Source organism: Mastomys coucha, unplaced genomic scaffold (assembly GCF_008632895.1).
Source record: "Mastomys coucha isolate ucsf_1 unplaced genomic scaffold, UCSF_Mcou_1 pScaffold18, whole genome shotgun sequence".
NCBI lineage: Eukaryota > Metazoa > Chordata > Mammalia > Rodentia > Muridae > Mastomys > Mastomys coucha.
This window is the reverse complement of record NW_022196900.1, coordinates 82,016,971-82,040,026: the sequence shown is the minus strand read 5'-3', so window position 1 is coordinate 82,040,026 and position 23,056 is coordinate 82,016,971. Positions and strand designations below refer to the sequence as shown.

The 23,056-nt window shown below is 49.8% G+C and overlaps 1 protein-coding gene across 6 annotated transcripts in view; it reads right to left on the bottom strand.

Annotated features, from left to right (window-relative positions):
* Nucleotides 1–23,056, bottom strand: part of Grik3 (glutamate ionotropic receptor kainate type subunit 3) — a 212,651-nt gene that overhangs the window by 9,542 nt on the left and 180,053 nt on the right. For all 6 annotated transcript variants that reach the window (XM_031378625.1, XM_031378626.1, XM_031378627.1 and 3 more), the window contains exons 11-13: nucleotides 12,704–12,927; nucleotides 7,780–7,898; nucleotides 5,331–5,548 (exon numbers count right to left, since the gene is read on the bottom strand). In XM_031378625.1, coding sequence (XP_031234485.1) covers nucleotides 5,331–5,548; nucleotides 7,780–7,898; nucleotides 12,704–12,927 — 561 coding nt within the window. The remainder of the gene's footprint in view (nucleotides 1–5,330; nucleotides 5,549–7,779; nucleotides 7,899–12,703; nucleotides 12,928–23,056) is intronic.

The window sequence follows — 23,056 nt, the reverse complement described above, 5'->3', positions numbered from 1 at the left end:
ACTTAAGTGTCACACACACACACACACACACACACACACACACACGCACACGCACACACAGATAGGAACCTCAGGTGCTGACAGGGCCAGCCTGTATGGGAGGCGGTTTGAGTCTGGGTGGGACTGGAAGCCAGAGCCAGCCATTGCCTTTGTGCTCCAGGAGCAGCTCTGTAGGAGTGCCAGCTTGGAGATGCCAGATCATTCACATTTTCAAGAGACTGGAGTTGTGAATATTTCAAATGCAAAAGTCTCTAAATTTTGAAATGGTGACAACCAGTTAATTTTTTTTTTTCTGCAGCAAAGCAAGCAAAGGATGGCCCCAGAGTTATGTCTATGGGGTGGATGGGCCTGGGCCACCAGCTGTAAACAGTAAGGTTATTTATCCAATGTCACGAGATGTCTCTTATAGAACAGAAGCTGCATCTGGAAATCCCCTCGTAACCATCTCAGGAACTCTCTGGAGTTGAGGACACCATTATACCCAATTCACAGAAGGTGAAACTGAGGTCCGGGGACGTCTTCTGAAGCTTAAGAGTTTTCAGGGACTTCCCTGTCATCCTTGAACCTTGGTTGTACTTGCTGCTTTCTTCCTGCAATCTCCTTCTAGAATGCTCCCTTTTGTTTTGGAGTCAGGGTCTCACAATGTCACCTTCACTGGCCTGGAACTCTTCGTAGACCAGGCTAACCCAGAACTCAGAGAGATTCAGTTGCCTCTGCCTCCCCAGCGAAAGAACACTTTGAAGACCTGACTCCCCGTTTCCTCAGTTCTTTCTGTATGTATGGTCATGCACATGATCACCATAAGAGGCACAGAGTCTACCACAAAGCTCAGTAGGTCTGGGGCAGAGACCCTGGACAAAGGAGAATCTCCAGGGGTCAAAGATGCTTTCTGGTTGAGTCACCTGCTTCAGGAGAGGGCTTTGGGGCAAGATGTTCCCTGGTCCTGATGTTCACTGGAGGTCTAGGAGTTCGGTGACTCCTCTGGTGAACAGTCCTGGGTACGAATCAGCATCTACTTAGTCCAGGTGTGCAGCGTGGGGCTTGGGGCAGTGAGGCGACTTGCTCAGAGTCACCCATCAGAGATGCCACCCAGGACACATCCTGGTGGGTCTGATTTTAAAGAGTGGTGCTTGACTGCACCAGGCTGGACCATACTGGCTGCTGCCTGGCCTTTCCACCTGGCTTCTGCTGCAAGCTAGGTCTAGGGTTGTGAAGGGAAGGAGGGCAGCAGAAGAGAGAGGACCGGAGATGCTGGAAGCTGAGGCGTGGGTAGCCTCCCGAGCCCTCCAGCTTAGGGAAACATCCCCTGTTCAGCTGACACCTAGTATGCAGGCCAGCCCCTCCAGGCCCCTTCCAGGTAAGATGCTGCAGTTGAGGCCCTGGTAGGGGGAGGGCTCCGCCATGCGCAGGGCTGGGGAGCCTGCCTGTTGAGGCTCCAGACTCCCATGCTTTTCCCCAGCAGCCCCACTGTGCTGAGCACCCAGCTCCACCACTCAAAGGCACCACAATCCCTGAGAATCTCTTCCAACATTCTCTCCCTTCAAAGCCGCCTCGCTTCCCCGCCAGGAGCTCACCTCCCCCACAGCCTCCTTTACATTTTTGCCTACATATTTTTACAGCCAAACAGTGCTTTCAAAGGCCTCCTTTTTCATCTCCTAATTAATTTTTATCTTCCAAGACGGAAGGGAGGACAACACAGGAGACGCTGTTTGTGATGTCTGTTGCTCCCTAACGATTCTCTCAGCAAACCTCCTTCGGAGCCAAGGGGCAGATTCTAGACACCCAGCTTTCTGCAAGCAGCTGGCTAAGCTCAAGGGGCCTGGGGTCCTGATGTCCTGCTTGATTATGGTCTAAGCCATGGGAGCTTTGTTTACTTATTTATTTGAGGGGGTGTGTGTCTACATGCTCGTGTGTATGTGTGTGCATGCATGCATATGCGCATGCTTGGGAAAGCTAGAGGCCCATATCTGGTATATTTCTCACTTGTTCTTTATTTCTTGAGACAGAGTCTGTCATCGAACATGACGCTTTATTGATTCACCTAGACATTCTGGCCAGAGAGGTACAGGGGCCCTCCTCTATCTACCCCCACACCCAATGCTTGGTGACAGGTGGGTGCCAACATGCCTGGCTTTTCCATAGGTGCTGGGGATATGAACTCAAGTCTTCATGTTTACACAGCAAGATCTTGACTGGCTGAGCCACCTCTCCTTAGTTCTATGTATGTGTAGTGCCTAACTAGGAATATACTAACCACAGAAATAAAGTTAACTTGTTTTAAACTTGGGGGTGCGTGGGGAGTGCTGCCGGCTTGCTGTCTGGGCTGACCACGGCCTCCTGCACCGGCTCTTCTTAGCTTTACCACCTTTCAATCACATCTCTTCCACAGCACCAGACAGATGCTCATCTTTATTAATCTTCTGTGCGACCACTGTGCCAAGGCTGTGCTGGGTTGTGGGCATGGCCCAACCTACCAGAGCTTTGTTCATCCCCAGGGGAGACTGCTAAGGACTATGGTGGCATCCCGAGAGAAGCTGATAGGAACGACAGACAGTAGCTAGAGGCTTCTGCGCTGTCTGTCGTGCAGTTCAGATCCTGGCTCTGCAGTTTTAGCTGTGTGTGAGTAGGGACGTAGGTAAGTCAGCCTCTTGGAGCCTTGTTTCCACAGTGCATAACATGGGAAGATAAGACTCATCTGTTTTCTAGGGTTGTTAGGAGGGTGGCAGAGAAACAGATGGAGTATGGGCACACGCCTGGGACATTGTGGCTGATTGCAAAGAAGTATTAACGGGTCAGGAGAGAATGGAAGTGGGGTTGGTCCCGCCTGGGGTCACTCTGTTGCTGTTTCTGGCTAATGGGCCCTTGAGCCCCATAGTCCTGGCTCGGTAGCAGATTCTGTGTCCCTCCTCTGCCCTCCTCACTGCAGGGGAGGAGGGTGACTGTGCAGTGGCTGCTCGATGCTGAGGACCAAAGCTCAGTGGGGAGCTGGGGCTGGGCTGTGAGAAGGCAATCTGAGCATCTCTGCATGGAGGGAGGCGGGGCATCCAATCAGCCGAGATGAGCCTGCACCGGGCTTATTTATGCCTTCTTTCCTTTGATCGGGAGCCCTGCTTAGAGACTGGCTCATGCCTAATGCATGAGAAGTTCCAGTAGTCAAAGGGCTGGGCTGTGGCCGGAGGACAGGGAGTGAGCAATCACACATGTATGCATGTGCCTGCACACACACACACACACACACACACACACACACACACACGCACATGCACACGCACATGCATGCGTGCGCACACACACACGCAGATGCAAACATTCATGCCCAAGCGCAGATCTATATATGCACATATGGGCAGACTCTCATGCATGTCACATGTGCAGGGGCAAAATCTCATTAACACGTGCCATCTATACACAGATATACATGTGTGTACACTGTCAGACTTGCTCACACCCATGAGATTCCACCAAGTGCCTAATGTACTTTTGACAAGGTTTTATTCCCCTTGATCTCAGTGTACACTGTGCCCTCCCCAGCAGATGGTGGGACCACCTTCCACTGGCAATAGCCGAGTGCAAGGGAAAGCCCTTTTTTCACCTTTTCTTTTCAGTAAGTAGCTGCCTCCAGCCTCAGGAGAGACACAGGGAGCCAGCAGAAAGTGCTGGGGCATGAGCACCCATGGGATAAAGGCATTTTCCACTCTAATTTCTTCCTTTATTTCCTCAGGCCCCGTTGGGGCTCAGTCCATTTCTTGAAGTTTCCAAAGAGGCAAGGGCTCAGGGATGGAGAACCAGAGCCCAGAGTAAAGGGAAATACGCAGGCTTCCAGACTGGCAGAGGGCAGCTGATTAATAAGCCAATGGATACACCCACACAGTTCCCAAAGCTGATGCTTCCAAGGGGTAATTAGAGGACCACTTCTCAAAGCATCCCCAGCCGAAGCCCCAGCAGCACCTGGGAACTCGTTAGAATTCAAGTCCTCTCTCTCTCTCTCTCTCTCTCTCTCTCTCTCTCTCTCTCTCTCTCTCTCTCTCTCTCTCTCCTACCTCCTTCTCTCCCACCTCCCTCCCTTACTTGTTCTTCCTCACTCCCTCTCTCTTCAATTTTTCCTCCATCACTTCTCTCTTTTCTCTTTCTGTCTCATTTCCCCTCTTCTCTCTTTCCCTCTCTCTTACATAGCTCAGGCTGGTCTCCCACACCCCATGTAGCTGAGGATGCTCCTGCTTCCACCCCTGAGTGCTCAGATCACAGGTGTGCACCACTATCCATTTTTTTTTCTTTTTCTTTTTGCTGTGCTAGGATTGAACCCAGAGCTTTGTGCCTGATAGCCAAGCACTCTACCAAAGAGGCTATATTCTCAGCTCAGAAGACCCATTATGCTTGCACCCTAGGCCTCCTGAGTCAGGGGTGTGTGTGTGTGTGTTTGGGTGTGCACAGGATGGGGGTGTGGGGCGGGGAGATGACATCCTTTCTGATGATGGAGGCCCTGTGGCATTCAGACACACATTCAAGTCCCAATGTCACTGGTTTAGCACCTAAGTTTTAGAGAGACGCAGATGAGGATGGGGTCCAGTTTCCCCAGATGTGAATCCTCAGACAAGCCATTGATCTGTTGTCGGTTCAGTTTCCACACGTAGATTGGGAATAATTACAGTGCTAATCTCACAAGGTTTGAGGAGGTGAACAGAAGCCAAGCAAGGAGCAGTCTAGACCACTGAGTGTGCCCAGGGCTACAGCTACTGCTATTTATCTAGAAGCATACCGAAGCTACTCCTTTGTGGGTTTGGTCAGAGTCCCTTGACTTCAACTAGGATGGCAGAAAGGAAAAACCGTGGAACTGAGCCCACACTTTCAAAGCTGGAGGAGCGACAAAGTCCTGGCTCCTGTGAAAGCAGTCACCCGGGCAGGTGACAGGGACTTTCTGTGAAGACACTGGTATTCTAAGAGGAGGGGATGTGCCTTCTACTCTTGGAAATGGGCAGTTCACCCACCCCAATCAGCCTCTTAGAGATGGATGCACTAAGACCCCAAGCCAAGAGCAGGATACCAATGGGCCCAGGGCTGTCTGGGACTGGGCTCTTTCTCTCTTTCTGTCTATCCTCCTCCCATGATTCACATGGATTGCCCCAGTAGCTTTCAGAACTTGAGATCAATCTATATAGCTCATCATCACAGCTCCGTAAAGTTAACAGGTTTCACCAGGGAGAGGCTGAGCTTCGTGGTTGGAATCCAGGTCCCCTGGATGCTGGGTGGGGGGGGGCAGAGCTCCCTTTTTCTATCAGAAAAGAGCCCAGAGAGGTGAGCTCTGGGTAGCGTGAGGAAAAAGAGACTCTTACCTTGAAGAAGGTCATGGTGGCCCCGTCCTTGACAGCACCATACTCTATTTTGGTCTGCTTGGCCAGGTCATCAGCAGAGTCGATGGGCGACTCCATGCGCTCCACGGTCAGGAAGGCAGCCAGGTTGGCCGTGTAGGAGGAGATGATAATGAGTGTGAAGAACCACCAGATGCCACCAATGATGCGGGTAGACAGAGCTTTGGGCATCAGTTCAGATCCTGGGAGAACGGGGGAGATACACCTTACAATGTGTAGGCCAGGGGTACCCCAAACCCTAGGTCATGACATTACCGAATGGTGTGGGGAACCATTTCCCCAGATTGGTGGATCAGCCCCATAGTCCCTCAATATCACCGGAAACACGACTGAAATGCAAATTCTTGGACCCACCTCAAGATGAAATGAGTCAATAAATGAAGAGAGGGTAAGGGAGGAATGAACATGGTGTATTCCCAGCCTTTCATGTGAGTCTGATCCAGGCTGGGATTTGATAATGTATGTTCACACACATACACATGTACACACACACACACACATGCACGCATGTACACACACACACACACACACGATTTCAAAGTTCTTCAGCTTCTCTGAGGCCTGTCTGTGGACCATGGTATAGGGGTCAGAACCTATGGGTTCTGGGAGGAAATTCTATTCCAAGTTCTCTGGGTGATCCGAGGCCAGACAATTCCCTTGTTCTGGACTCTGCAAAGGATGAAGAATTGCCCTTCCTCTGTCCCGGCCTCACAAAATTACTGCGATACCGCAATGATATAATTTGAAGAGAGACGCATCAGAAATATGAGCAGTATACAAATATGAGATTGCTGCGAGGCACTTGGCAGGAGAAGAAAAATCAACATTTTTGGAAGCTCTTTGCTGAAATATATCACTCTTCTTCCTCGACCTTGGGTGTGGAGCACAATTTAGATGAAACCTTCTAACTGAAGTAATTAACTAGCTGGCTTTCAAGAGACTTAAATAGTGAGTGACTCCTGAACTTTCCGGAATATTTGGACCTGCAATCTGAAAGCGTCTACTTTGATATGGATGATTTTTTTTCTCTCTCTCGCTCTCAAAGAAGTCACTCAAGGGAGAGTTTTTCAAATACCTAGCTTTTTTTTTTTTTTTTTTTTTTAACCCTCCTAATCAAAACCATGCAGGGAATGCATCGGGGCCTGGACTTTGAGGAGCAGCAGGCAGCATTAGAGGAGTTATTACAGCAGCGAAGGGGCTTCCGGGTCTTTCTCAACTGTCACCCAACAAAGATGATGGGCAAAGAAGCAAGGCGAGCCTTCAGGATGCTCGTTAGTTGCGGGGACAGATGGACGCGCTTCCCATGAAAGCTGCCTGTCACTTCCCAGCTGCTGGAGCCCATCGGTCAGGGGTGGAACAGGTCTGCTTCCTTCTCCACTGCGCTCACAGCTCCACGGTGTTTGCAGCCCAGTGGACAGGTGTGTGATGGGCGCCAAGGAGAATGCCTGCCCTCCCTCCTTTCCTCCCTCATTCATCTGGAATCTTCATCTTGCCTCCTGAAGACCAGGGTCCCTGCTGGGTCTTGACGCATGAAGCCTCAAGGGTGAAGGACAAGGTCCTCTGCTTCCTATCAGCTCATCAGGCTTGGGAGCGAGTGCCTGGGGAGTCATCTTGCTACACTCCTCCCCAATCCTTCCACATCTCCCCACTCCCTCCCCTGCTCCCCTGCTTTGAGACACGGCCTTGCTCTGTAGCTCGGGCTTACTTGCCTTGAACTCACATTAATCCTCCAGTCCCAGTCACCCAAATGCTGGAACTACAGATACGAGCCTACTATGCTTGGCTGCTTTCTAGACATTTAAGCATCTTCAGACATTCCTAAAAGGCTGAACCCATTCTCAGGGCCGGTCAGCCTGGGGCCCTCCCTCTAAGATGGAAGAGAATCTTCCTCCAGGGATACTGTCTCTTATGTACACAGGCAGAAGTCCCAGCCTCAGCCAACCTTGCCTAGCTCTGACCTAACAATGTCTTGTAGGTTTCTTAGACTCCTTAGCCATGCATCCTCTTAGCACTGTTATGTAGAGCCCCCTGCCCAGCTTCTCTGCCTCAATGGTACCAACCCCCAGCTGGCTTTGATCAGTTTTGTTCTGCCATGGAGAAGTCACCAGTCAGCCCAGCAGGCAGCATAGTCTCGTCCATCCCAACAGTAGAAAGTGCTGGGAATGTATCTCACACGACACCCTCAGGTCAGGGGGGCTGATGGTTTCAGATCCTGAGCTGACTCCGCCTAGAGCAGTGGAGCAGGCTGTGAACCAGAGGTGAGGGTACGAACCAGGGGATCAACTGTGTTTCCAGCCTTCTGATAGCTCAATGAGGTCTGAAGATGCCTCCTGAAGGCAGCTGGCTCTAGACAGGCCAAAGGACCCGCTGAGAAGAAACACTACCTTCCTTGGGCGAGAGGGCAGACACCTACCTTGTTGCATCAAGGAGCCCATTCCGAACCAGAAGCTGTTGAGCAGCGTGAAGTTATTCTCCACCACCTCTGAGCCGGGGTTGCAGGGGTGGGCGTCATACCACTCGTAAGGGCTGAATCTGCAACATAACGGGAAGCAGTGACGGCAAGTTGCAGGAGACTACCCGCTTAGCAACAAGTACCAGTGTGGAGTACCAACCACTCCAGAGCCCCTTTGCTTATTGTCTGGCTGGAGTGATAGGCAAAGGCCGACTGGGACCAGGTTTCTTCCTGTCCTTTACTGCCGGTGCCCTTTTCTGGTTATAAAGTAATTCTGAATCACCTCTTCAAATTAAAAGCGTGTGTGCCCTTCTACCTTGGGAAGCTGCGAGTCATTATCCGTCTAGGAAAAACACTCATACAGGAGCATAAAGGAAAGTCCTCAAGGATGTTTATCAAAGTGTTGTTTGCAATAGGAAAAAAAAAACCTGAAAATAACCTAAATGTCCTTCAGTAGAGGGATGATTAAATAAGCCATGCCAGAGCCACACCAAACCATCACACGGCTGTTAAAGAGAACAGCGTGCATCTAGGTGCCCCTAAGACAGGAAACCACTTTCAACACGGTCTATCTAATGAAAAGAAAACGATCGAAAATAGAAACAATACAATTGTATTTCTATAGGTTAACTAACATAGCCAGGCAGCTCTATAGGTAAATGTGTATATGAATGGATACTCAGGGGGTCTAGAAGTTTCCATCTACATTCCATTATATATTGGAGTGTGCCTCTGGGTGGTGGTGGGGGAGGGCAGGAAGGTAAGAAGGACAAAAGGAATTTCAGCCAAATCTGTTACTTTATTTGTATGACACGAATCTTTTTTTTTGGAAATGAGAAAGTGCATTTGAATTTCTTGTATAATAAAAAAAGGAAAAGATATTTATTATAAAATATTCAAATAGTATACAAGAATACGTCGAGAAAGCATAAGTGCCCCAGAATCCTACCCCATGGAGAGAACAATGTAGGATTTAATTTCAGATTTTTGTGTTTGAGTATATGAACATATGCCTGAGAGGAAGAGGTTGCTTAAAGCTGCTACCCTACTTCTAAGGATTCTACCACCCACTTCTAAGGATTCCCAGCCGAGGAGGGGAAGCCTGGTTGACTGGCCGAGTTTTGCTTACAAATGAGTCAGTTTGAAGATGCAAGAGAGATGCAAAGAGATGGAGAGACTGAGAAGTCACTGGGTCGGGTGGGGGCAGCTGTGTGTGTATTGGGGGTGAGACAGGGCAGGAGGCAAGGGAGGCCAGACAAGTGCAGGGGAATTTGTTTCAGTTTTTAGCGTGAAGCCCTTTGAGGTCAGGCCTTTCCCGGCTCCCTTCTCAAGCAGCTATATGTCACTCGCTGTTGCTCCCGGGCTCAGGTGAGGACAGTCCCGTTTCCTGGAAGCAGATGCCCCCATCGGACAGGACATTCCCATGTGAGGCTTCAAACGTAGTTGAGGATTGTCAAAGGGAAAGAGCTTGAATTGGTTAGAGACTCTTCAGTCCCCAAGGAAGAGCCTGAGGTTCAGTGGGGCAGGGCTGAGACACATTTGGTGGAGGGATGTACAAGAAAACTTTTGGAGAGCCAGGCACCCAAAATGGATGCTTGTGTGCAGTTCTGGTGGCAGGGCCTGAGGCGTTTGGAGGGCAGGGCTTGGTGGACACTTGTGTTCTAGGTAGGAGAGTCCTTGCTGCAGGTCTAGAGAGCCAGATTTAGGGGTACTGGGTATACAATGCCTCCTCACTGAGTCCACACAGATGGGAAAATGTTGGCTCCATGCTAGAAAAACAATGGACCTTAATAGGCAGAGGCCATAGGCACTGGAGACACAGTGGAGGGCGGAATGGACTACCTAAGGGGGCATGGCCCTGGATGGCCCACCTTGGGGCTGAAGGAGAAATTATAAAAGAGATAAGGCTGCACTCTTATAAAACCCATGGAACCCCAGCCTCCAGCTTCCAGGTAGAAACAAAGTTTGTGGTTCAGGGAGACCTAGGACTGGTCTGACAGTGAGACAAATGCCAAAGCCTACAGCAGTTTTCCCTGGGGACCAAGAGTCCTGGCTCCTCTGGGACTTCTCCTGGATGGAGGGATAGGGGCAGAAGAAAGATGAGACCTGAGCAGAGCTCAGGGGTCTAGCTGTCTGTCTCTTTGTCTGTCTGTCTATCTATCTAATTAAAATTCGTATTACATTTATTTGTCTATCACACGTGAGTGGGCATGTGTACCATGGCATGCATATGGAGGTCACAAGATAATTTGCAAGAGTCAGTTCTCTCCTTCTACCATGTGAGACTCTGGGATACAATTCAAGTCTTCAGGTTTGGTGTCAAGTACGCTTTTATTGACTGTGCCATCTCCCTGGCCCTTGGTCCTACTTTTAGTGTAACACACCCATGCCCACCCAAACCCACACCCATGCATGCACACACACACACACACACACACACACACACACACAGAGAGAGAGAGAGAAAGAGAGAGAGAGAGAGAGAGAGAGAGAGAGAGACCAAGACATACATACACATATTAAAAAAATACACACCACCCCAGGATCCTGTCCTAGAAATTTCTATGTTGAAACTTGCTGCCGCTTTCCAGATCAGCTCCCTGAACCAGCCCGAGCCCTCTAATCACTCATACATGTTTTAACACCACCCTACTGCTTGGCATTGATGCTGACCCAGTTCCCACTGCTGGGGAAAAAAGGTTCCGGAGGCACCTCTGTGGCCACTGACACCAAAGGGTATCCGGGTCCTCTGGAGCTCTGCTGTGAAGACATTTTAGGCTCCAAAGTGTCACTCCGTGGCAAAGCTTTAAGAAGACAAGTTCCCAGAGAACTTATTCTGACAAACACAGCTGATGCCAGAAAGGCCTTTTGGTAACATTTTCAAAGGTTGAGCTTCTCCCAACCAAAGAAAGGTTCACAGCACTGGGTGCCCATTACAGTGGAGGGGACTGGAACCTTATAGTGCAGAAGATAGAAGGACAGAATTGATGATGGTGGCAAGGGAGGTGCCATGTGCAGTTAAATGGCCCTGCTTCTCTGTCCAGCCTAAGCCAGCAGGCACCCAGTGGTACCCACTGAGTATCTGTTTGCACTGCAGTTTGCCGCACCCTAATGCCCAGTACTGTGTTGAATTTCAAATGGGACCCTGCCAAGGAAAGCTTTGTGACTTTGGGTATTGACATAACTTCTCTGGGCCTTGGTTTCTGCATCTGCAGCAGGGGGGTAGTTCTCCCCACCATATAGGACTACTGAAAAGGGCAGACATGATGGCTAAGTCGTCCTGTGTGTTCCATGGGGTGACCCATGTTCTTAGATGCCTTTTTCAGCTCTGTGGCCCAGACTTCCATCTCTCTCCTGCCTCTGCAAGTACCCCATGGCATCCTAGCCAATGCAGAAAACCCCACTTTTCCTGAGCATCCCAGACTAGCATTGGGAGGGGAGTGGCTGTCTTCTTAGTCAGTAGGGAGAGGCTGGACACATACCCAGATGCCTTCAGCGGATGGATGGCCCATATCTTGGAAGGTGTGGGGGGAGGTGGGGAGGAAATGACACACATCAAACAGACAGAACTAAGGCTGGAAATGCTCTTCTCTTGGAGGGGTGGATGGCTGAGAGGCCACTGGAGCTTCAAGAAAATTACACTGAGAGCGCAAGAGAGCAGCTCTGCTTTCAAAGGCTTGTTAGACCATTAGTGAAGAGAGGGTGATGAAGGCCTCGCTGTGCTGGCTCACTGTTGGCTGGGCTGAGCAGGCAGGGAAGCTGCAGCAGCACCCGGGCTTTGCAGCAAAGGCCTGGGAGGCTGGGTGATTTCGCCTCGCACACTTTTCCTTTGGTCTCTCTCTGTGTGGGAGGAGGCAGAGAGTGAAGGGAGCAGAGGAAAGGGGGCTTTCAAAGGAAGCTCTAGAGGAAAAAAAAAGGCGAAACACCAGGTCCTTGGATCTCAAATTGCCTCTCCAGAGAAGCCTCTCTTTACACCTTGTTAGGCTTCAGAGCAAAGAGGACCCAGGCCAAGGATGGGGTCTGGAGGGAGGGGTGGAAACTTCACTGGGAGGGGCCAGGGAGCTCGAGGAGAGGACCAAGCAGTGGCCAGAGACACAGACAAAACCTCAGTGAAAGAAGTGCATATCCTGGATGTGTCCCTTACTGCTCGTATGGCCTCAATGGGTCTCAGTGTCTTTAAGGGATGCTGTCAGAGAAAATGGAAGGGTGTCATGGTGCAGACCATGGTGCTCGCCAAATACTGGGTACTCAATAAATATAGAACCCGCTTCCCTAATGGCCCACTTCTCATAACCACTATTGAGCATGTACTTTTTCTGTTTCTAATGAATAACGCAGTGGGTAGGCACTGTGCAAGCGTGGATTCCAGGCAGGTGGTGCATGCATGAACGAGGTAGTGTGTAAGCACGGATCCCAGGCACGCTTGCCAGTGTGCTGTGTTTCTGCATGTGTGTAGATGGTGGGAATTGGTTCTTCTGCTGTGTGGACTGCTTAGATACAATCTGTTTTCCGAGTTTTAAGCTCCTCATTAGGCCATGCAGTGCACTTGGGTCTGCTCTACCATCCCAGGTGCTCAGCTCAGGTGGTGCAACCTTGAGCAATGGCCAGGCTTCTCCACATCTATTTTGGAAACGAGAGTGCAATTACCATAGCTCAGTGTCACTGGCATGGACCAGAAGGAGAATTGGGTGATTCAAGCCCAAGGGGAGGGGCACTGAACATTCTTCAGGGACAAAGGATCTGAGCCGTGAGGGATGTGGTGGGAGTGGGGGCACATCAGGAACCATAGTAATCCAAACCTTGGGCCTTCTCAGCCCAAAAGGGCTTGCCTAGCTTGCCCTGCTTCCCAGCGTGGCCCAGAGCTTTGGCCGAGGTACAGCCTTACCTGGCGATGACGAAGAGGACACAGCTGACACCCAGGTAGGCGAGGAGCACGTACATCCAGATGTCCGGGGACAAGGGGTTGAGGAAGGAGAAGACACTGGGGTTGGTGCCATTAGGCTTGCGGTATAAGATGCTCACTCCCAGGGTCATAAAAGGCTTAGAGAAGTCGATGGCCTTCTCTCGGACATGGGTGATGGTCAGGGGAGCCACAGCCAGATCTGCTTTCTGTAAAGAGACCACAGACAGACAGGCAGACAGACAGACAGATAAACAGATAATGAGCAAAGCCTTGGGATAGAGTTGTTGGAGAACCCACTCATGGATCCTGGGTTGAGACGGTGCCAGTAGCCTTAATCCAAGGTCATTAAACTACTCCTCTGTGTGTGTGGGGGTGGGGTGGGGTGGGTGCACATGTGTGTGTGTGTGCACATACGTGGCTATGTATAAGTGTGGAGGCCAGAGGACAACCTTGGCTTCCATTTTTCAATTGTAACTGACCTTATTTTTTGATAATGAGCCTTAGCCTTTAAAGTGAGTTCCTGGCCTGGAACTCACCAGTAGGCTAGGCTGACCGGCATCCATAATCCAGAAACCTGCCTGCTTCTGCCACTTCAGCACTGGCATCAGTAAGTGTGTGCCACCACACCTGGCACACACTTTCCTCCAACACTGGTTTTGGGGATAGAACACAGGTCCTTGACTGAACTATATCTTCAACCCACTTATTCTCAGTTCAATGTCAACATTGACTGACCCTCATAGCTGGGCCATGCCCAGGGTATGGGGGAGGCAAGGATGTACATGCATCCATACAGGCCAACGTAAGCTTTGTTCTCCAGGAGCTGATGGCTTTGAAGGAGAGGCTGTGACAAAAGCAGGATGGATAATGGAAATCCACGAGGCCCCCAGGTGGTGCTGTGTCACATGAACGCAGCTCAGCTATTGACAGTTAGGACACGAGGAGCACATGAAGTCCACAGCTTATTTCACCGAGCTCCCCCCTCTCAATCCCTTCTTGACCACTTCAGCCCACTCAGGATGGTCATTAGATCCCAAAATCTACTCAAAAGCTAGTCAGACAAGGTAGTGCCCGCCTTGGAAATTAGGGAGATGGCTCAGCTGACAATATGGTTGCTGCGAAAGCATGAGAACCTGTGTGTGGACCCCCAACATTCATAGAAAAAGCTGCTCACCAAAGACAGTCCATAATCCAAGAACTCGGGTTACAGACCTCAGAGCTCCACGGCCAGCTAGTTGAGCCAGTTGGCCAGCTCCAGGTTCAAAGAGAGCTCCTGTCTCATAAAGTAAGGTAGCGAGCTACTGAAGAAGAAAATTGATGCTGATACACGTGTGTGTATCAACACACACACACACACACACACACACACACACACCACCACCACCACCACCACCACCACCACCACCATCATCATCATCATCATCCTTAGAGGGTGTGGGTAGACAAGAAGCTGAGAGGGTAAGTCCAAGGCCTCACTAGCAGGGTTAACATGGAGGCAGGAGAGGGAAACCTAGAGATGGGATTTATTAATATAGGTCATTGCATCACAAATTTAATGAGGGATATTCTTAAATTAGGTCTGAGGTATTCCTGATTAATAATTAAAAAGATCCTCCCCCTGCATATTATCGGCAGCTCTCTTCACCCGAGGCCCCACTAAGCATGGTGCCATCTCTACACCCATTTCTTCACGTGGCCCACAGTGCCTTCTCTGTCCGATTCTTCCCACCGTTCACACGATTTCACACGTGCTGCCCCCTCAAGAGCCTCCCTGACAGCCTTCAATCCTTGATTCTTGTGAAGTTCATTCTTTCCCCAGGGAAGGTCGGCACTGATGCTCACTGTGCATGGCTGCATGTCGGTAGGCATACAGCTTATGGACTCAGAGGTTCCCGGGATGCTAGGGCTGTGGCTAACCCACGGTTCCTCCCTCCCCTCAAAGCTCCCTCTCGGGCTCTGCAATAGTTAGTAGTGCTTTCCTGGAGAAGCCTGCCTCTTAGGCTTCTGCGGATATTTGTGTCTCAAACTGTGAATTATTACTTCCCTTCCTTACATGGCCACAACTGAAGGGAAGAGAGATCCTGAAGGCCATTACTGATGACCCTTTGTCAGGAGGGAGCATGCTTTGGAAAGACCCTGCCAAGGCAATGCCTCTAGGCAGCCACTTGCTGTCTTGACCAGTCAATCTATTTATCCATCCACCCATTACCCCTCTATCCATCCTTCTATCTACCCATCTACTAGTCCTCCTATCTATCCATCCATTATCTATCTATCCTTCCAGCCAGCCACCCACAACCAATTTATCCAATTATCTATCCACCTATCTATACCACAACATCCATCAGTCCATCCACATACCTGCCCACCCATAGTACCACCCACCCACTATTTTATGAGATCCACCAGGAACTAGAAAGACAGCTGTCACTAACAGATATGGTTTTTGCTATCGTGGCTCTTAAGGTCTAGTCAGGGACACGGGTTTCAATCAAAGTGTTTATCAAATCAGCACTTAGACTCTACTTATCTCAGAACAGGAATAAGTACTTCAATAGAAATCACATCAACAGATAAGGGCTGATATGTGTGAAACTTCAGTCTAGACCACTCTGTGGATACCACAGGCTTGGGAGACCTTGGAGATACTCTGTACATGAGCCTGTACCCACATACACATATGCAAGCTATAAAAATAAATGAGTGAATAAATGTGAAACAAACCAACTTCCTGGGTCACAGGGAGGAGAATCACAGGAAAGGCTCATTACATTGAAACCTTTCACAGAGTTTTGAGGAAGTGAGTTAGAATGTGCCTGGCTTTATAGGCACAGAAAAGAGGGACAGTGAAATATAGTATTTTCTACTGCCCTAGGTCCCAGATGCCTCTCAGTTCAAGGTTTGAACAAATGGACAAGGGGTGGAGGTAGGGGAGGGACGCTCAGGGACAGTGAAAACTAATACACACTTGACCAAGACGTACTGTGTCCAGACACTGGCCCAGACGGGATACAGCAATGAACCAGAGACCTGGTCCACTGATCCTCTGCTTTAGGTGTAGACATGATTTCTGGGTAGCACAGGAGCTGAGCTGAGCACCCTGAAGGACTTCTTCAGTCCTGAATCTTCTGCAGTGACGGTGCGAGAGAGTATTGGGTGGTCCTTTGACTGTAGATCCCTGCCTTCCCCAGCTCAGTCCCTTCAGGGTATACTGTACTGGGAGACTGTGTTTGACTCCAAAGGTAGAATGCACTTGGACTCTGGCTGGTCTCTGGGTAAGGCCTCTGGGTTTGCAGTGGCTTCTTGGATAGAACCCCCACGTCCATGGTGGGGGGGGGGGAGGTCCTCCTTGGACTTTTGACAGCAAGTTGCATGAGATCAAGCCACATGAGATCAATGCTTATTCCACAAGAATGCCCTGGGAGCTGGTGAGGAAGCCAGCCACAGGCCCCAGTGCAATCTTTCTCAGGGCCTTCAGATCCTCCCTTCCACTCTTCCTGTTTCCTGGCTCTAATGGGGTTGGGCAACAGCGTTGTCCATGGCAGTCTGTGCCTACGGCAGCAAGGTAATTGGCCAACATGACCTTCTCTAGGAGTTCAGATGAGTGTTCTCCCTTGGGCTTCAGGAAGGCTGGTATTCTCCACTTCATTTTTGGCTTAGGCAGAAAATACTATATTTCACTGTTGGTAACGATTTCCCTGAAAAAGGCATTATTTTGTCCAACTTCCCTTGAAAGATTGGAACAGATGTCAAGCCTTCGCGGTTTCGGTTCATTACTCAGAATGAAAGGCCCAGTCTTGGCGGCTCTTCCCACTCAATGCATACTTCTTCCAGTGTGATTCGTGAAATCACAGGCTGTCAGAGCTGGACGACAGACCTTCAGGAACATCTGCTCCAACCCCACACTTTATTACAGGGGGAAACTGAGGCTTGGAGAAGCTGTTTATCCTTTGTGCTCATGTTCCAAAAATCATGACCTTGAAGAAAATCAAACCGTTGACCTGTCCCCAAATCTTATATGCGATATTTTCCCTCTCCTGTCTCACTAAGGACCTGTCTGTACAACGTCTAAATGTCAAGGCCAGCCAGTATGCCTTCAGAAGACATTGTTTTTACCCTGTAAGTAGCTTTCCACTTACCAAGATTTTATTGAGGTGCATCCAACTCTAGTCCTGCTCAGCATCCCTTCCACACAGGAAGCCATTTGATCTTGTTCACTTGGTTCCAGCCTCAGATCTCAAACTGATGACAAGAAGTATTCACCAACTCCAGCTCTGTATTTTGGCCCCTGATACCCAATTATCCTGATGTTAGCCTGGACCTTGAACTTGTTCCCATAATAAAGCTTGAACCACATCCTACCAGAATGGGATGGATCTTAGTTCTGGCAACTTGTCACCAATCAATCATCTGGTCTTCTTTTTGGCCAAAACATCTTCTTTGGAGACTAAGGTCTAGTCCCTAGGCTCTGGCCTCAGCTCACTCCCTGGTTTGGGTGTCTTGTTGGCACTTCCTGTTGGATTCTCCAGTATGGTCACCACTGGATTCTATATCTCTATTCTCTGCCTCATGATGGGAGGAACCCCCAGAGTGCCCGCCTGCCCAGACAGTGAACTGTTACATTAAAATAGCAAGAACTGCCACCATTATAAGATGCTGCCTACACGTCAAGCATGGCTAAGTGCCTCATGAATTCCTCCCTAGAGCCCCAGGAGGCAGCAGACATTGCCACATTTTAGATGAAGGATTGGTGGCTAGAGCAGGCAGGAATGCTCGTTCAAGCTGGTGAGTGGCCAAGCCAGTTCTAGTACTCATCAATTCACTATGACCTTAAAATCCAACATGGTATTGTATGAGTCAAGTATCACGGGATGATGTGACAGTGGCAGGTAGCCTTAATTACATTCCAGTTCTGTGACTGTGACCTAATTTGGAATAAGGTCTCACAGATAATATTCTTGTAGAACAAAATCACCAAGGTAAGATGGCATCATACTGAATTAGGGTGGCCCCCTCTCAACAATTGGTGCCCTTATAGAAGACACAGATATATAGAGAAGAATGTGTGACAATAGAGACAGAGATGAGGATAAGGCAAGAACAAAGCCAAGAAGCACCAAGGGATGCTGGCCACATCAGAACCTAGGAGGATGGAGCCCACTCCCTTTAGAACCTCTGAAAGGAAGCAATGCTATTGACACTGATTTCTCATTTCTGCCCAAACAGATGACACAATTCTATGTTTTGGAGGCACCTGGTTTGCTATTGCTTGTTATAGCAGTCCAAGAGAACTCACAGACCTGTCACCTAGACCCTGTGAAGGATGAAGACAGCCCTTCTACCATCTTCTCTTGGGCCTGCTGACTGTGGCCCCTAGGACTTGTTCTGAGCCCTGTGCTGCATTCCCATACACATGAATGTCACCTTGGCCACACCTGTCACTGGGGCTTTATTGGGATTTCTTCTGTAACATTTGATGGGGGTTTGGAGTTCTACAGCCATCCAGATCCCTCTTCTGCCTCTGCAGTGCCCAAGAAAACAAGCCACATTCCTGACAATCATGAAGCGAACTTGACTCATCCCGGGAGCTCTGCCTGCTGGCTCCCTCCCATGTCTCTAGTATTGGGTGTTATAACTTGGATATAAAGTATCCCCCCCAAAAGTTCATACATTGAAGACTGTCCCAAGCTTGTGAATCTAGTCACTGGGATTCCCTCATGACTGAATACTGAGTGCCTTGATCTTATTAATCTACTGATAGACTTACACTTTAATAGTATGATTAGGAGAAGTTTCACTGTGGGAGGTAGGTCACTGGGGTGTGTGAGTCTATAAAGGGTATTTTGCCTCTGTTTGTAAGAAGCCAGGAGGCTACAAGCCTCTGCCTGATGCTCATATTTTCCTTCCTGCTTCACCGCAGGGCAGTAGGGCAAGCTGAGCAAGCTGCTGGACTTTCTGAAACCGTGAGCCAACATTAATCCTCTACCTAGGTGCTTCTCTCAAACACTTGTCATGTAAGCGTGAGGACTTGAGTTTGGATCCCCAGAGCCCTCACAGAAAGCCAGACTTGGCAGCACACACTTACGCGTGATATAGGAGGGAGAGACCAGAGAACCCTGGGAAGTTCATGGTCCAGCTTGGGGTATTCGGCTCCAACAAACTAGAAGGTGAGGACCAACATCTAAGGTTGTGCTCTGACCCCCACGAGTATACCAACAGCATGAGCATGCCAGCACTCATGCACACACACACACACACACACTTTTATAAATTTGTATTTCTGTTTATCAGTGATAAAGAACTTGATTCACATAGGAGCATCCTCAGCTCCTGCACTTCCCCTGGAGTGCTATTTCTCTACCTAGATGCTTTCCATCCAGGCTGAGGAAACAAGGGACCTCACGTAGAGCCTGGGTAGCAACCTGACAAGGCATGATCTGTGCCTCCCACATATCTGAACAGACCCAGACAGGTGTGAGGAACATCCAAGCACCGGCTGCCAGACTCGCCTCTACGATTCACCTCCAGAGTGGCGGCAGCCTTGACGGCTGACTGAGCAATGTTGTGTGTGCTTTTCCCAGGCCTGGAGAAAGGCCCCACTCCTGCTTCCCTGAAGGCTCCATCCTGTGGATGTCCAGCCTGCCTCAGTCACCAGAATCGAGGCTAGATGACACATCTTCTGCCACTTTGAGTCCTCTCTCCAAATTCCTGAGAGTGGTATTAACTCAGATGGGTGAGGCCTGTCCTAGCAGAGCCCAAGGAGGCTGGGGCTGGGACCCCCTCTCTTTGAAGTAGGCCAGATGGCCATCACACACCCTGTAGTGCTTGATCTTCCCTGCATTGCTCCATGCAGTTCGGATCACAACAGAATTTTTCTTTACGAGCTATTGTTTAATCTCTGGCTTCCCTGTCAGTAATAAGCTCCAGGAGGGTGAAGATTAAGCTTGTTCCCCTCACTGAAGTACCTCTCCTCTCAGGATTAGCGCAAAGCCCAACATAAAAAGGAGGCTCCAGGAAATTTTGTTGGAAAAACAAACATTAGAATATCCGCCCAAACTGGCCACCTGAGTTTTTTTGATCTCTAGGACCCACATGGGAGATGAAGATAACTGACTCCCATAAGATGTCATGTGACCTCTACATATTGCTGTGGCACTCTCGAGCACACACACACACACACACACACACACACACACACACACTGATCCTGGTCTCAGTTTCCCAACTCTGCATGCACATTTTTTTTCCTGAAGTCAGATTAACTCTGACCATTTGACCTGCGTCTTCCCAGAGAAAGAACTGCCACCTATGGTGGCCCTGGTGGGTCAATCTACAAAACTGTTCCTCTCCCTTGACCACTCAACGGATCCCAGCAGCAGTTTCCACCTGGCCTCGGGCTCACCTTGGGGAGGTGAGTTCTTCAGAGCTCCCTGTCACTGCCTGGAGGCAAACTGGCTGCTGGTGTCCCTGTTGTCTGTTTTTCCTGCTCATACTTGACCCTGTCACTCAGTGAAGTGAACCTCCATCTTGACTTGCTTTGAAGTGTGTACCCTGGCTCAGGGTTGGGAGCAGGCTTGGGAAGAGCCTTCCCTGGCCTTGAAAATAGGGCATGGGACTCGTGGGCCAGAAGCAAGGCCTGGTTCAGGGGAGACAAGAGTTGGCACACACTCTAAGCAGTAAGGGTGTGTCCTTGCTATCCCTGTCACACCTGCAGGCTGGGGGACCGGGGCTCACAGCCCTATGGCCATGACTTCTGCAGAGTCATGTGTTTCTTCATCATATTCATTATCACAGTCTGTATACTAGAGACCATAAATGACCTCATGCCCCCCTTGGGTTAACTGCTGCTGACCAAGGGGACAGCAATGACATCCTTCTGCCTTGCATAAGTCTCTCAGACCTTCTAGGGCAGTGGTTCTCATCCTCTGGCTCTCAACCCCTTTGGCAAATCTCTGATTCCAAAAATGCTTACATCACGGTTCATAACAGTAGCAAAATTACAGTTATGAAGTAACATGAGGAACTGTATTAATGGGTTGCAGCTAAAGGTTGAGAACCACTGCTTTCGGGCTTTCTGGGATGGGTCACAGCACATCCCCACACTTTCAATCCTCAGGATCTGCCTAGGTCTGTCTAGAAATCAGAGAAGCTCTCCTGACCAGCTACCTTCCGTATTTGCAGCATCCATCCTGGCTGGAGGCTCAACCCAGTCTCCTGCTTAGATGAACTTAACTGTGGCTGGAGACACAAATCCATTATCTGTTCATTTCCAATGCTGGAATGCAACATCCTGAGGCTCGGGGAGGGACCTTGCCTGTGTTTACTCCTGTATCCACAGAACATAACATGAGGCTTTCCCTAAATTGCTGGATCACTCCATTCACTGGAAGGCTCTAAAGGTGCCACCCAGCAAGACCCTCTTCAGAACGATGCTCTCAGAAGTGCACTGAGCCATGGACGGTGTCTTCTGTGGCACCCTGAGCCAGCTGACAATGTTGACAGTGAGCACTGCGGTGACCAGCAACCCCAGAACTGGCATTCTGAACAGTTCACATAAATCTGACTAGAGGGGGGACAGGTATTGGAAAATCCCCAAATGTCAACTGTCAGGTCCTCCATCTGTGGTCTATGTACAAGCCTCCTAGGCTGAGAACTCCTGACACTTTGACAGTGGTCTCTTCTATGCCTGGGACAGCTCTGTGATGCCCCTGGGGAGGGCACTGTACCTGACTCTGAGGATGGCTGGCTGGACAGGTTTTCCTGTCTCATGGTACATATCCTGTACTGCCATTCCTAAAAGAATCCTTTGTTTCTCATTCCCTCATGTGCATAGGATAAAGATCTCAGGCCTTCTGATCTGCCTGCACTGAGAACCACCATGCACTTAGCTACAGCCTCAACCAGGCCCTGACTGTGGGAGACTTCAGCAACCTTGGCTGTGGCCACCCCGGTAAACATCCTATGTAAGCCGGGACTCCTCTTCATTCTCCCAGTCATAGACAGACCTGAGTCACTGTCTGTTTTAGTCTCCTCCAGGCACCTCCATCTTCCTTTTGCACCAGTGGCTAAAGCCCTGATGGTATTTCACTTGTCTGATCCATTGGTTCTTTCTGGCTTGGTCACACCCGCATCTAATGACACCCTCACCCCATCCCACTGCCCATCACTGCCGGCCTGTTGTTGGTTAGGGCTGGGTTCAGACACCCTCATACACCAATCTCGTGCAGGTATGGCCTAGAACCACCTAACCCCAGCTCTGGGGCTCTGGTGACAACTGCTGCAAGATCCTGCATAGTTGCCATGTCCACCAAGTTCAGCCAAGCTGCACAAAAGTCAGGGCCAATGCCTAAACCTACCCCTGCCTGTCCTTACCACATGGGATGGTCCTAAGACACTATAGGGCTTTCCTATGGTGTAGCGTCCCAGACCCATCCACTTGCCATTGGCTGTTGATATTGCCAATTTGACACCATCTAGAACCAATCGTCCAGGAGACAAAGCTCTGGGCATCTCTGTGAGGAAGTTTCTAGAGAGGGTTGTTTGAGGTGGAAAGGCCCGCAGTGAATGTGGGCAGCGCCATCCTGTGAGGCACTGGAATGAATGAAAAGGAGACAGAAGGCTGTGCGCCGAGCATTCATTTCTCCTGCCTTTTGACTTGTGTGCAACATGACCAACTGTCCCCGGCTCCCAGTGCCATGCCTTTCCTGCCGTCGTGGGTTACGCCTATGAAGTTTAAGCCCAAACCTTTCCTTCTTTGGTCACGTGTTTGTGACAGCGATGAGAAAAATAACTAACCGGGTCTCACAGTTTTAGCTTCTCTCTTGCCTGACTCTGTCTTCTCCAGTGTTACCCTCCCTAGAGAAGCCATGACAGGTTTCTGTATGGCTCTGACTCTATGAGCCCAAGGTGATAGTGGCACTCCAGATCTTTTTTGGGCTGGATGAACAGGCCCATGAAGCCCTGCTGGGGATCTTGCCTGTCCCAGCCACTAGACTTGTTTCCCTCTGACCACCTTTTTAGACCATAAAGCTCTCATGTGCCTGGTCCTCCCTAGCACCCGGCTGTCTGAGCCCTTTGGCGGGCCTCTCCCTAGGCTGAGTTCTAGAGCTGATAGCTATAGGGGGAATCGCAGCAGGACACCATGTCCTTTCTGCCTTCCCTGCCTGCTTGCCTAACTGGTCATCCACAGATTCACTCTGATAGCCTCTTGGTCTTCCCCAACACTCTTCAAGTCTAGCTTTGGGCAATCTGTTGCCCTGACAACAGTTCACTTCTGTAGTCATCTGCTTCTCTTGCCCTAACTACCCTGCTCCGGAAGCATCCTGACTTGTCCTG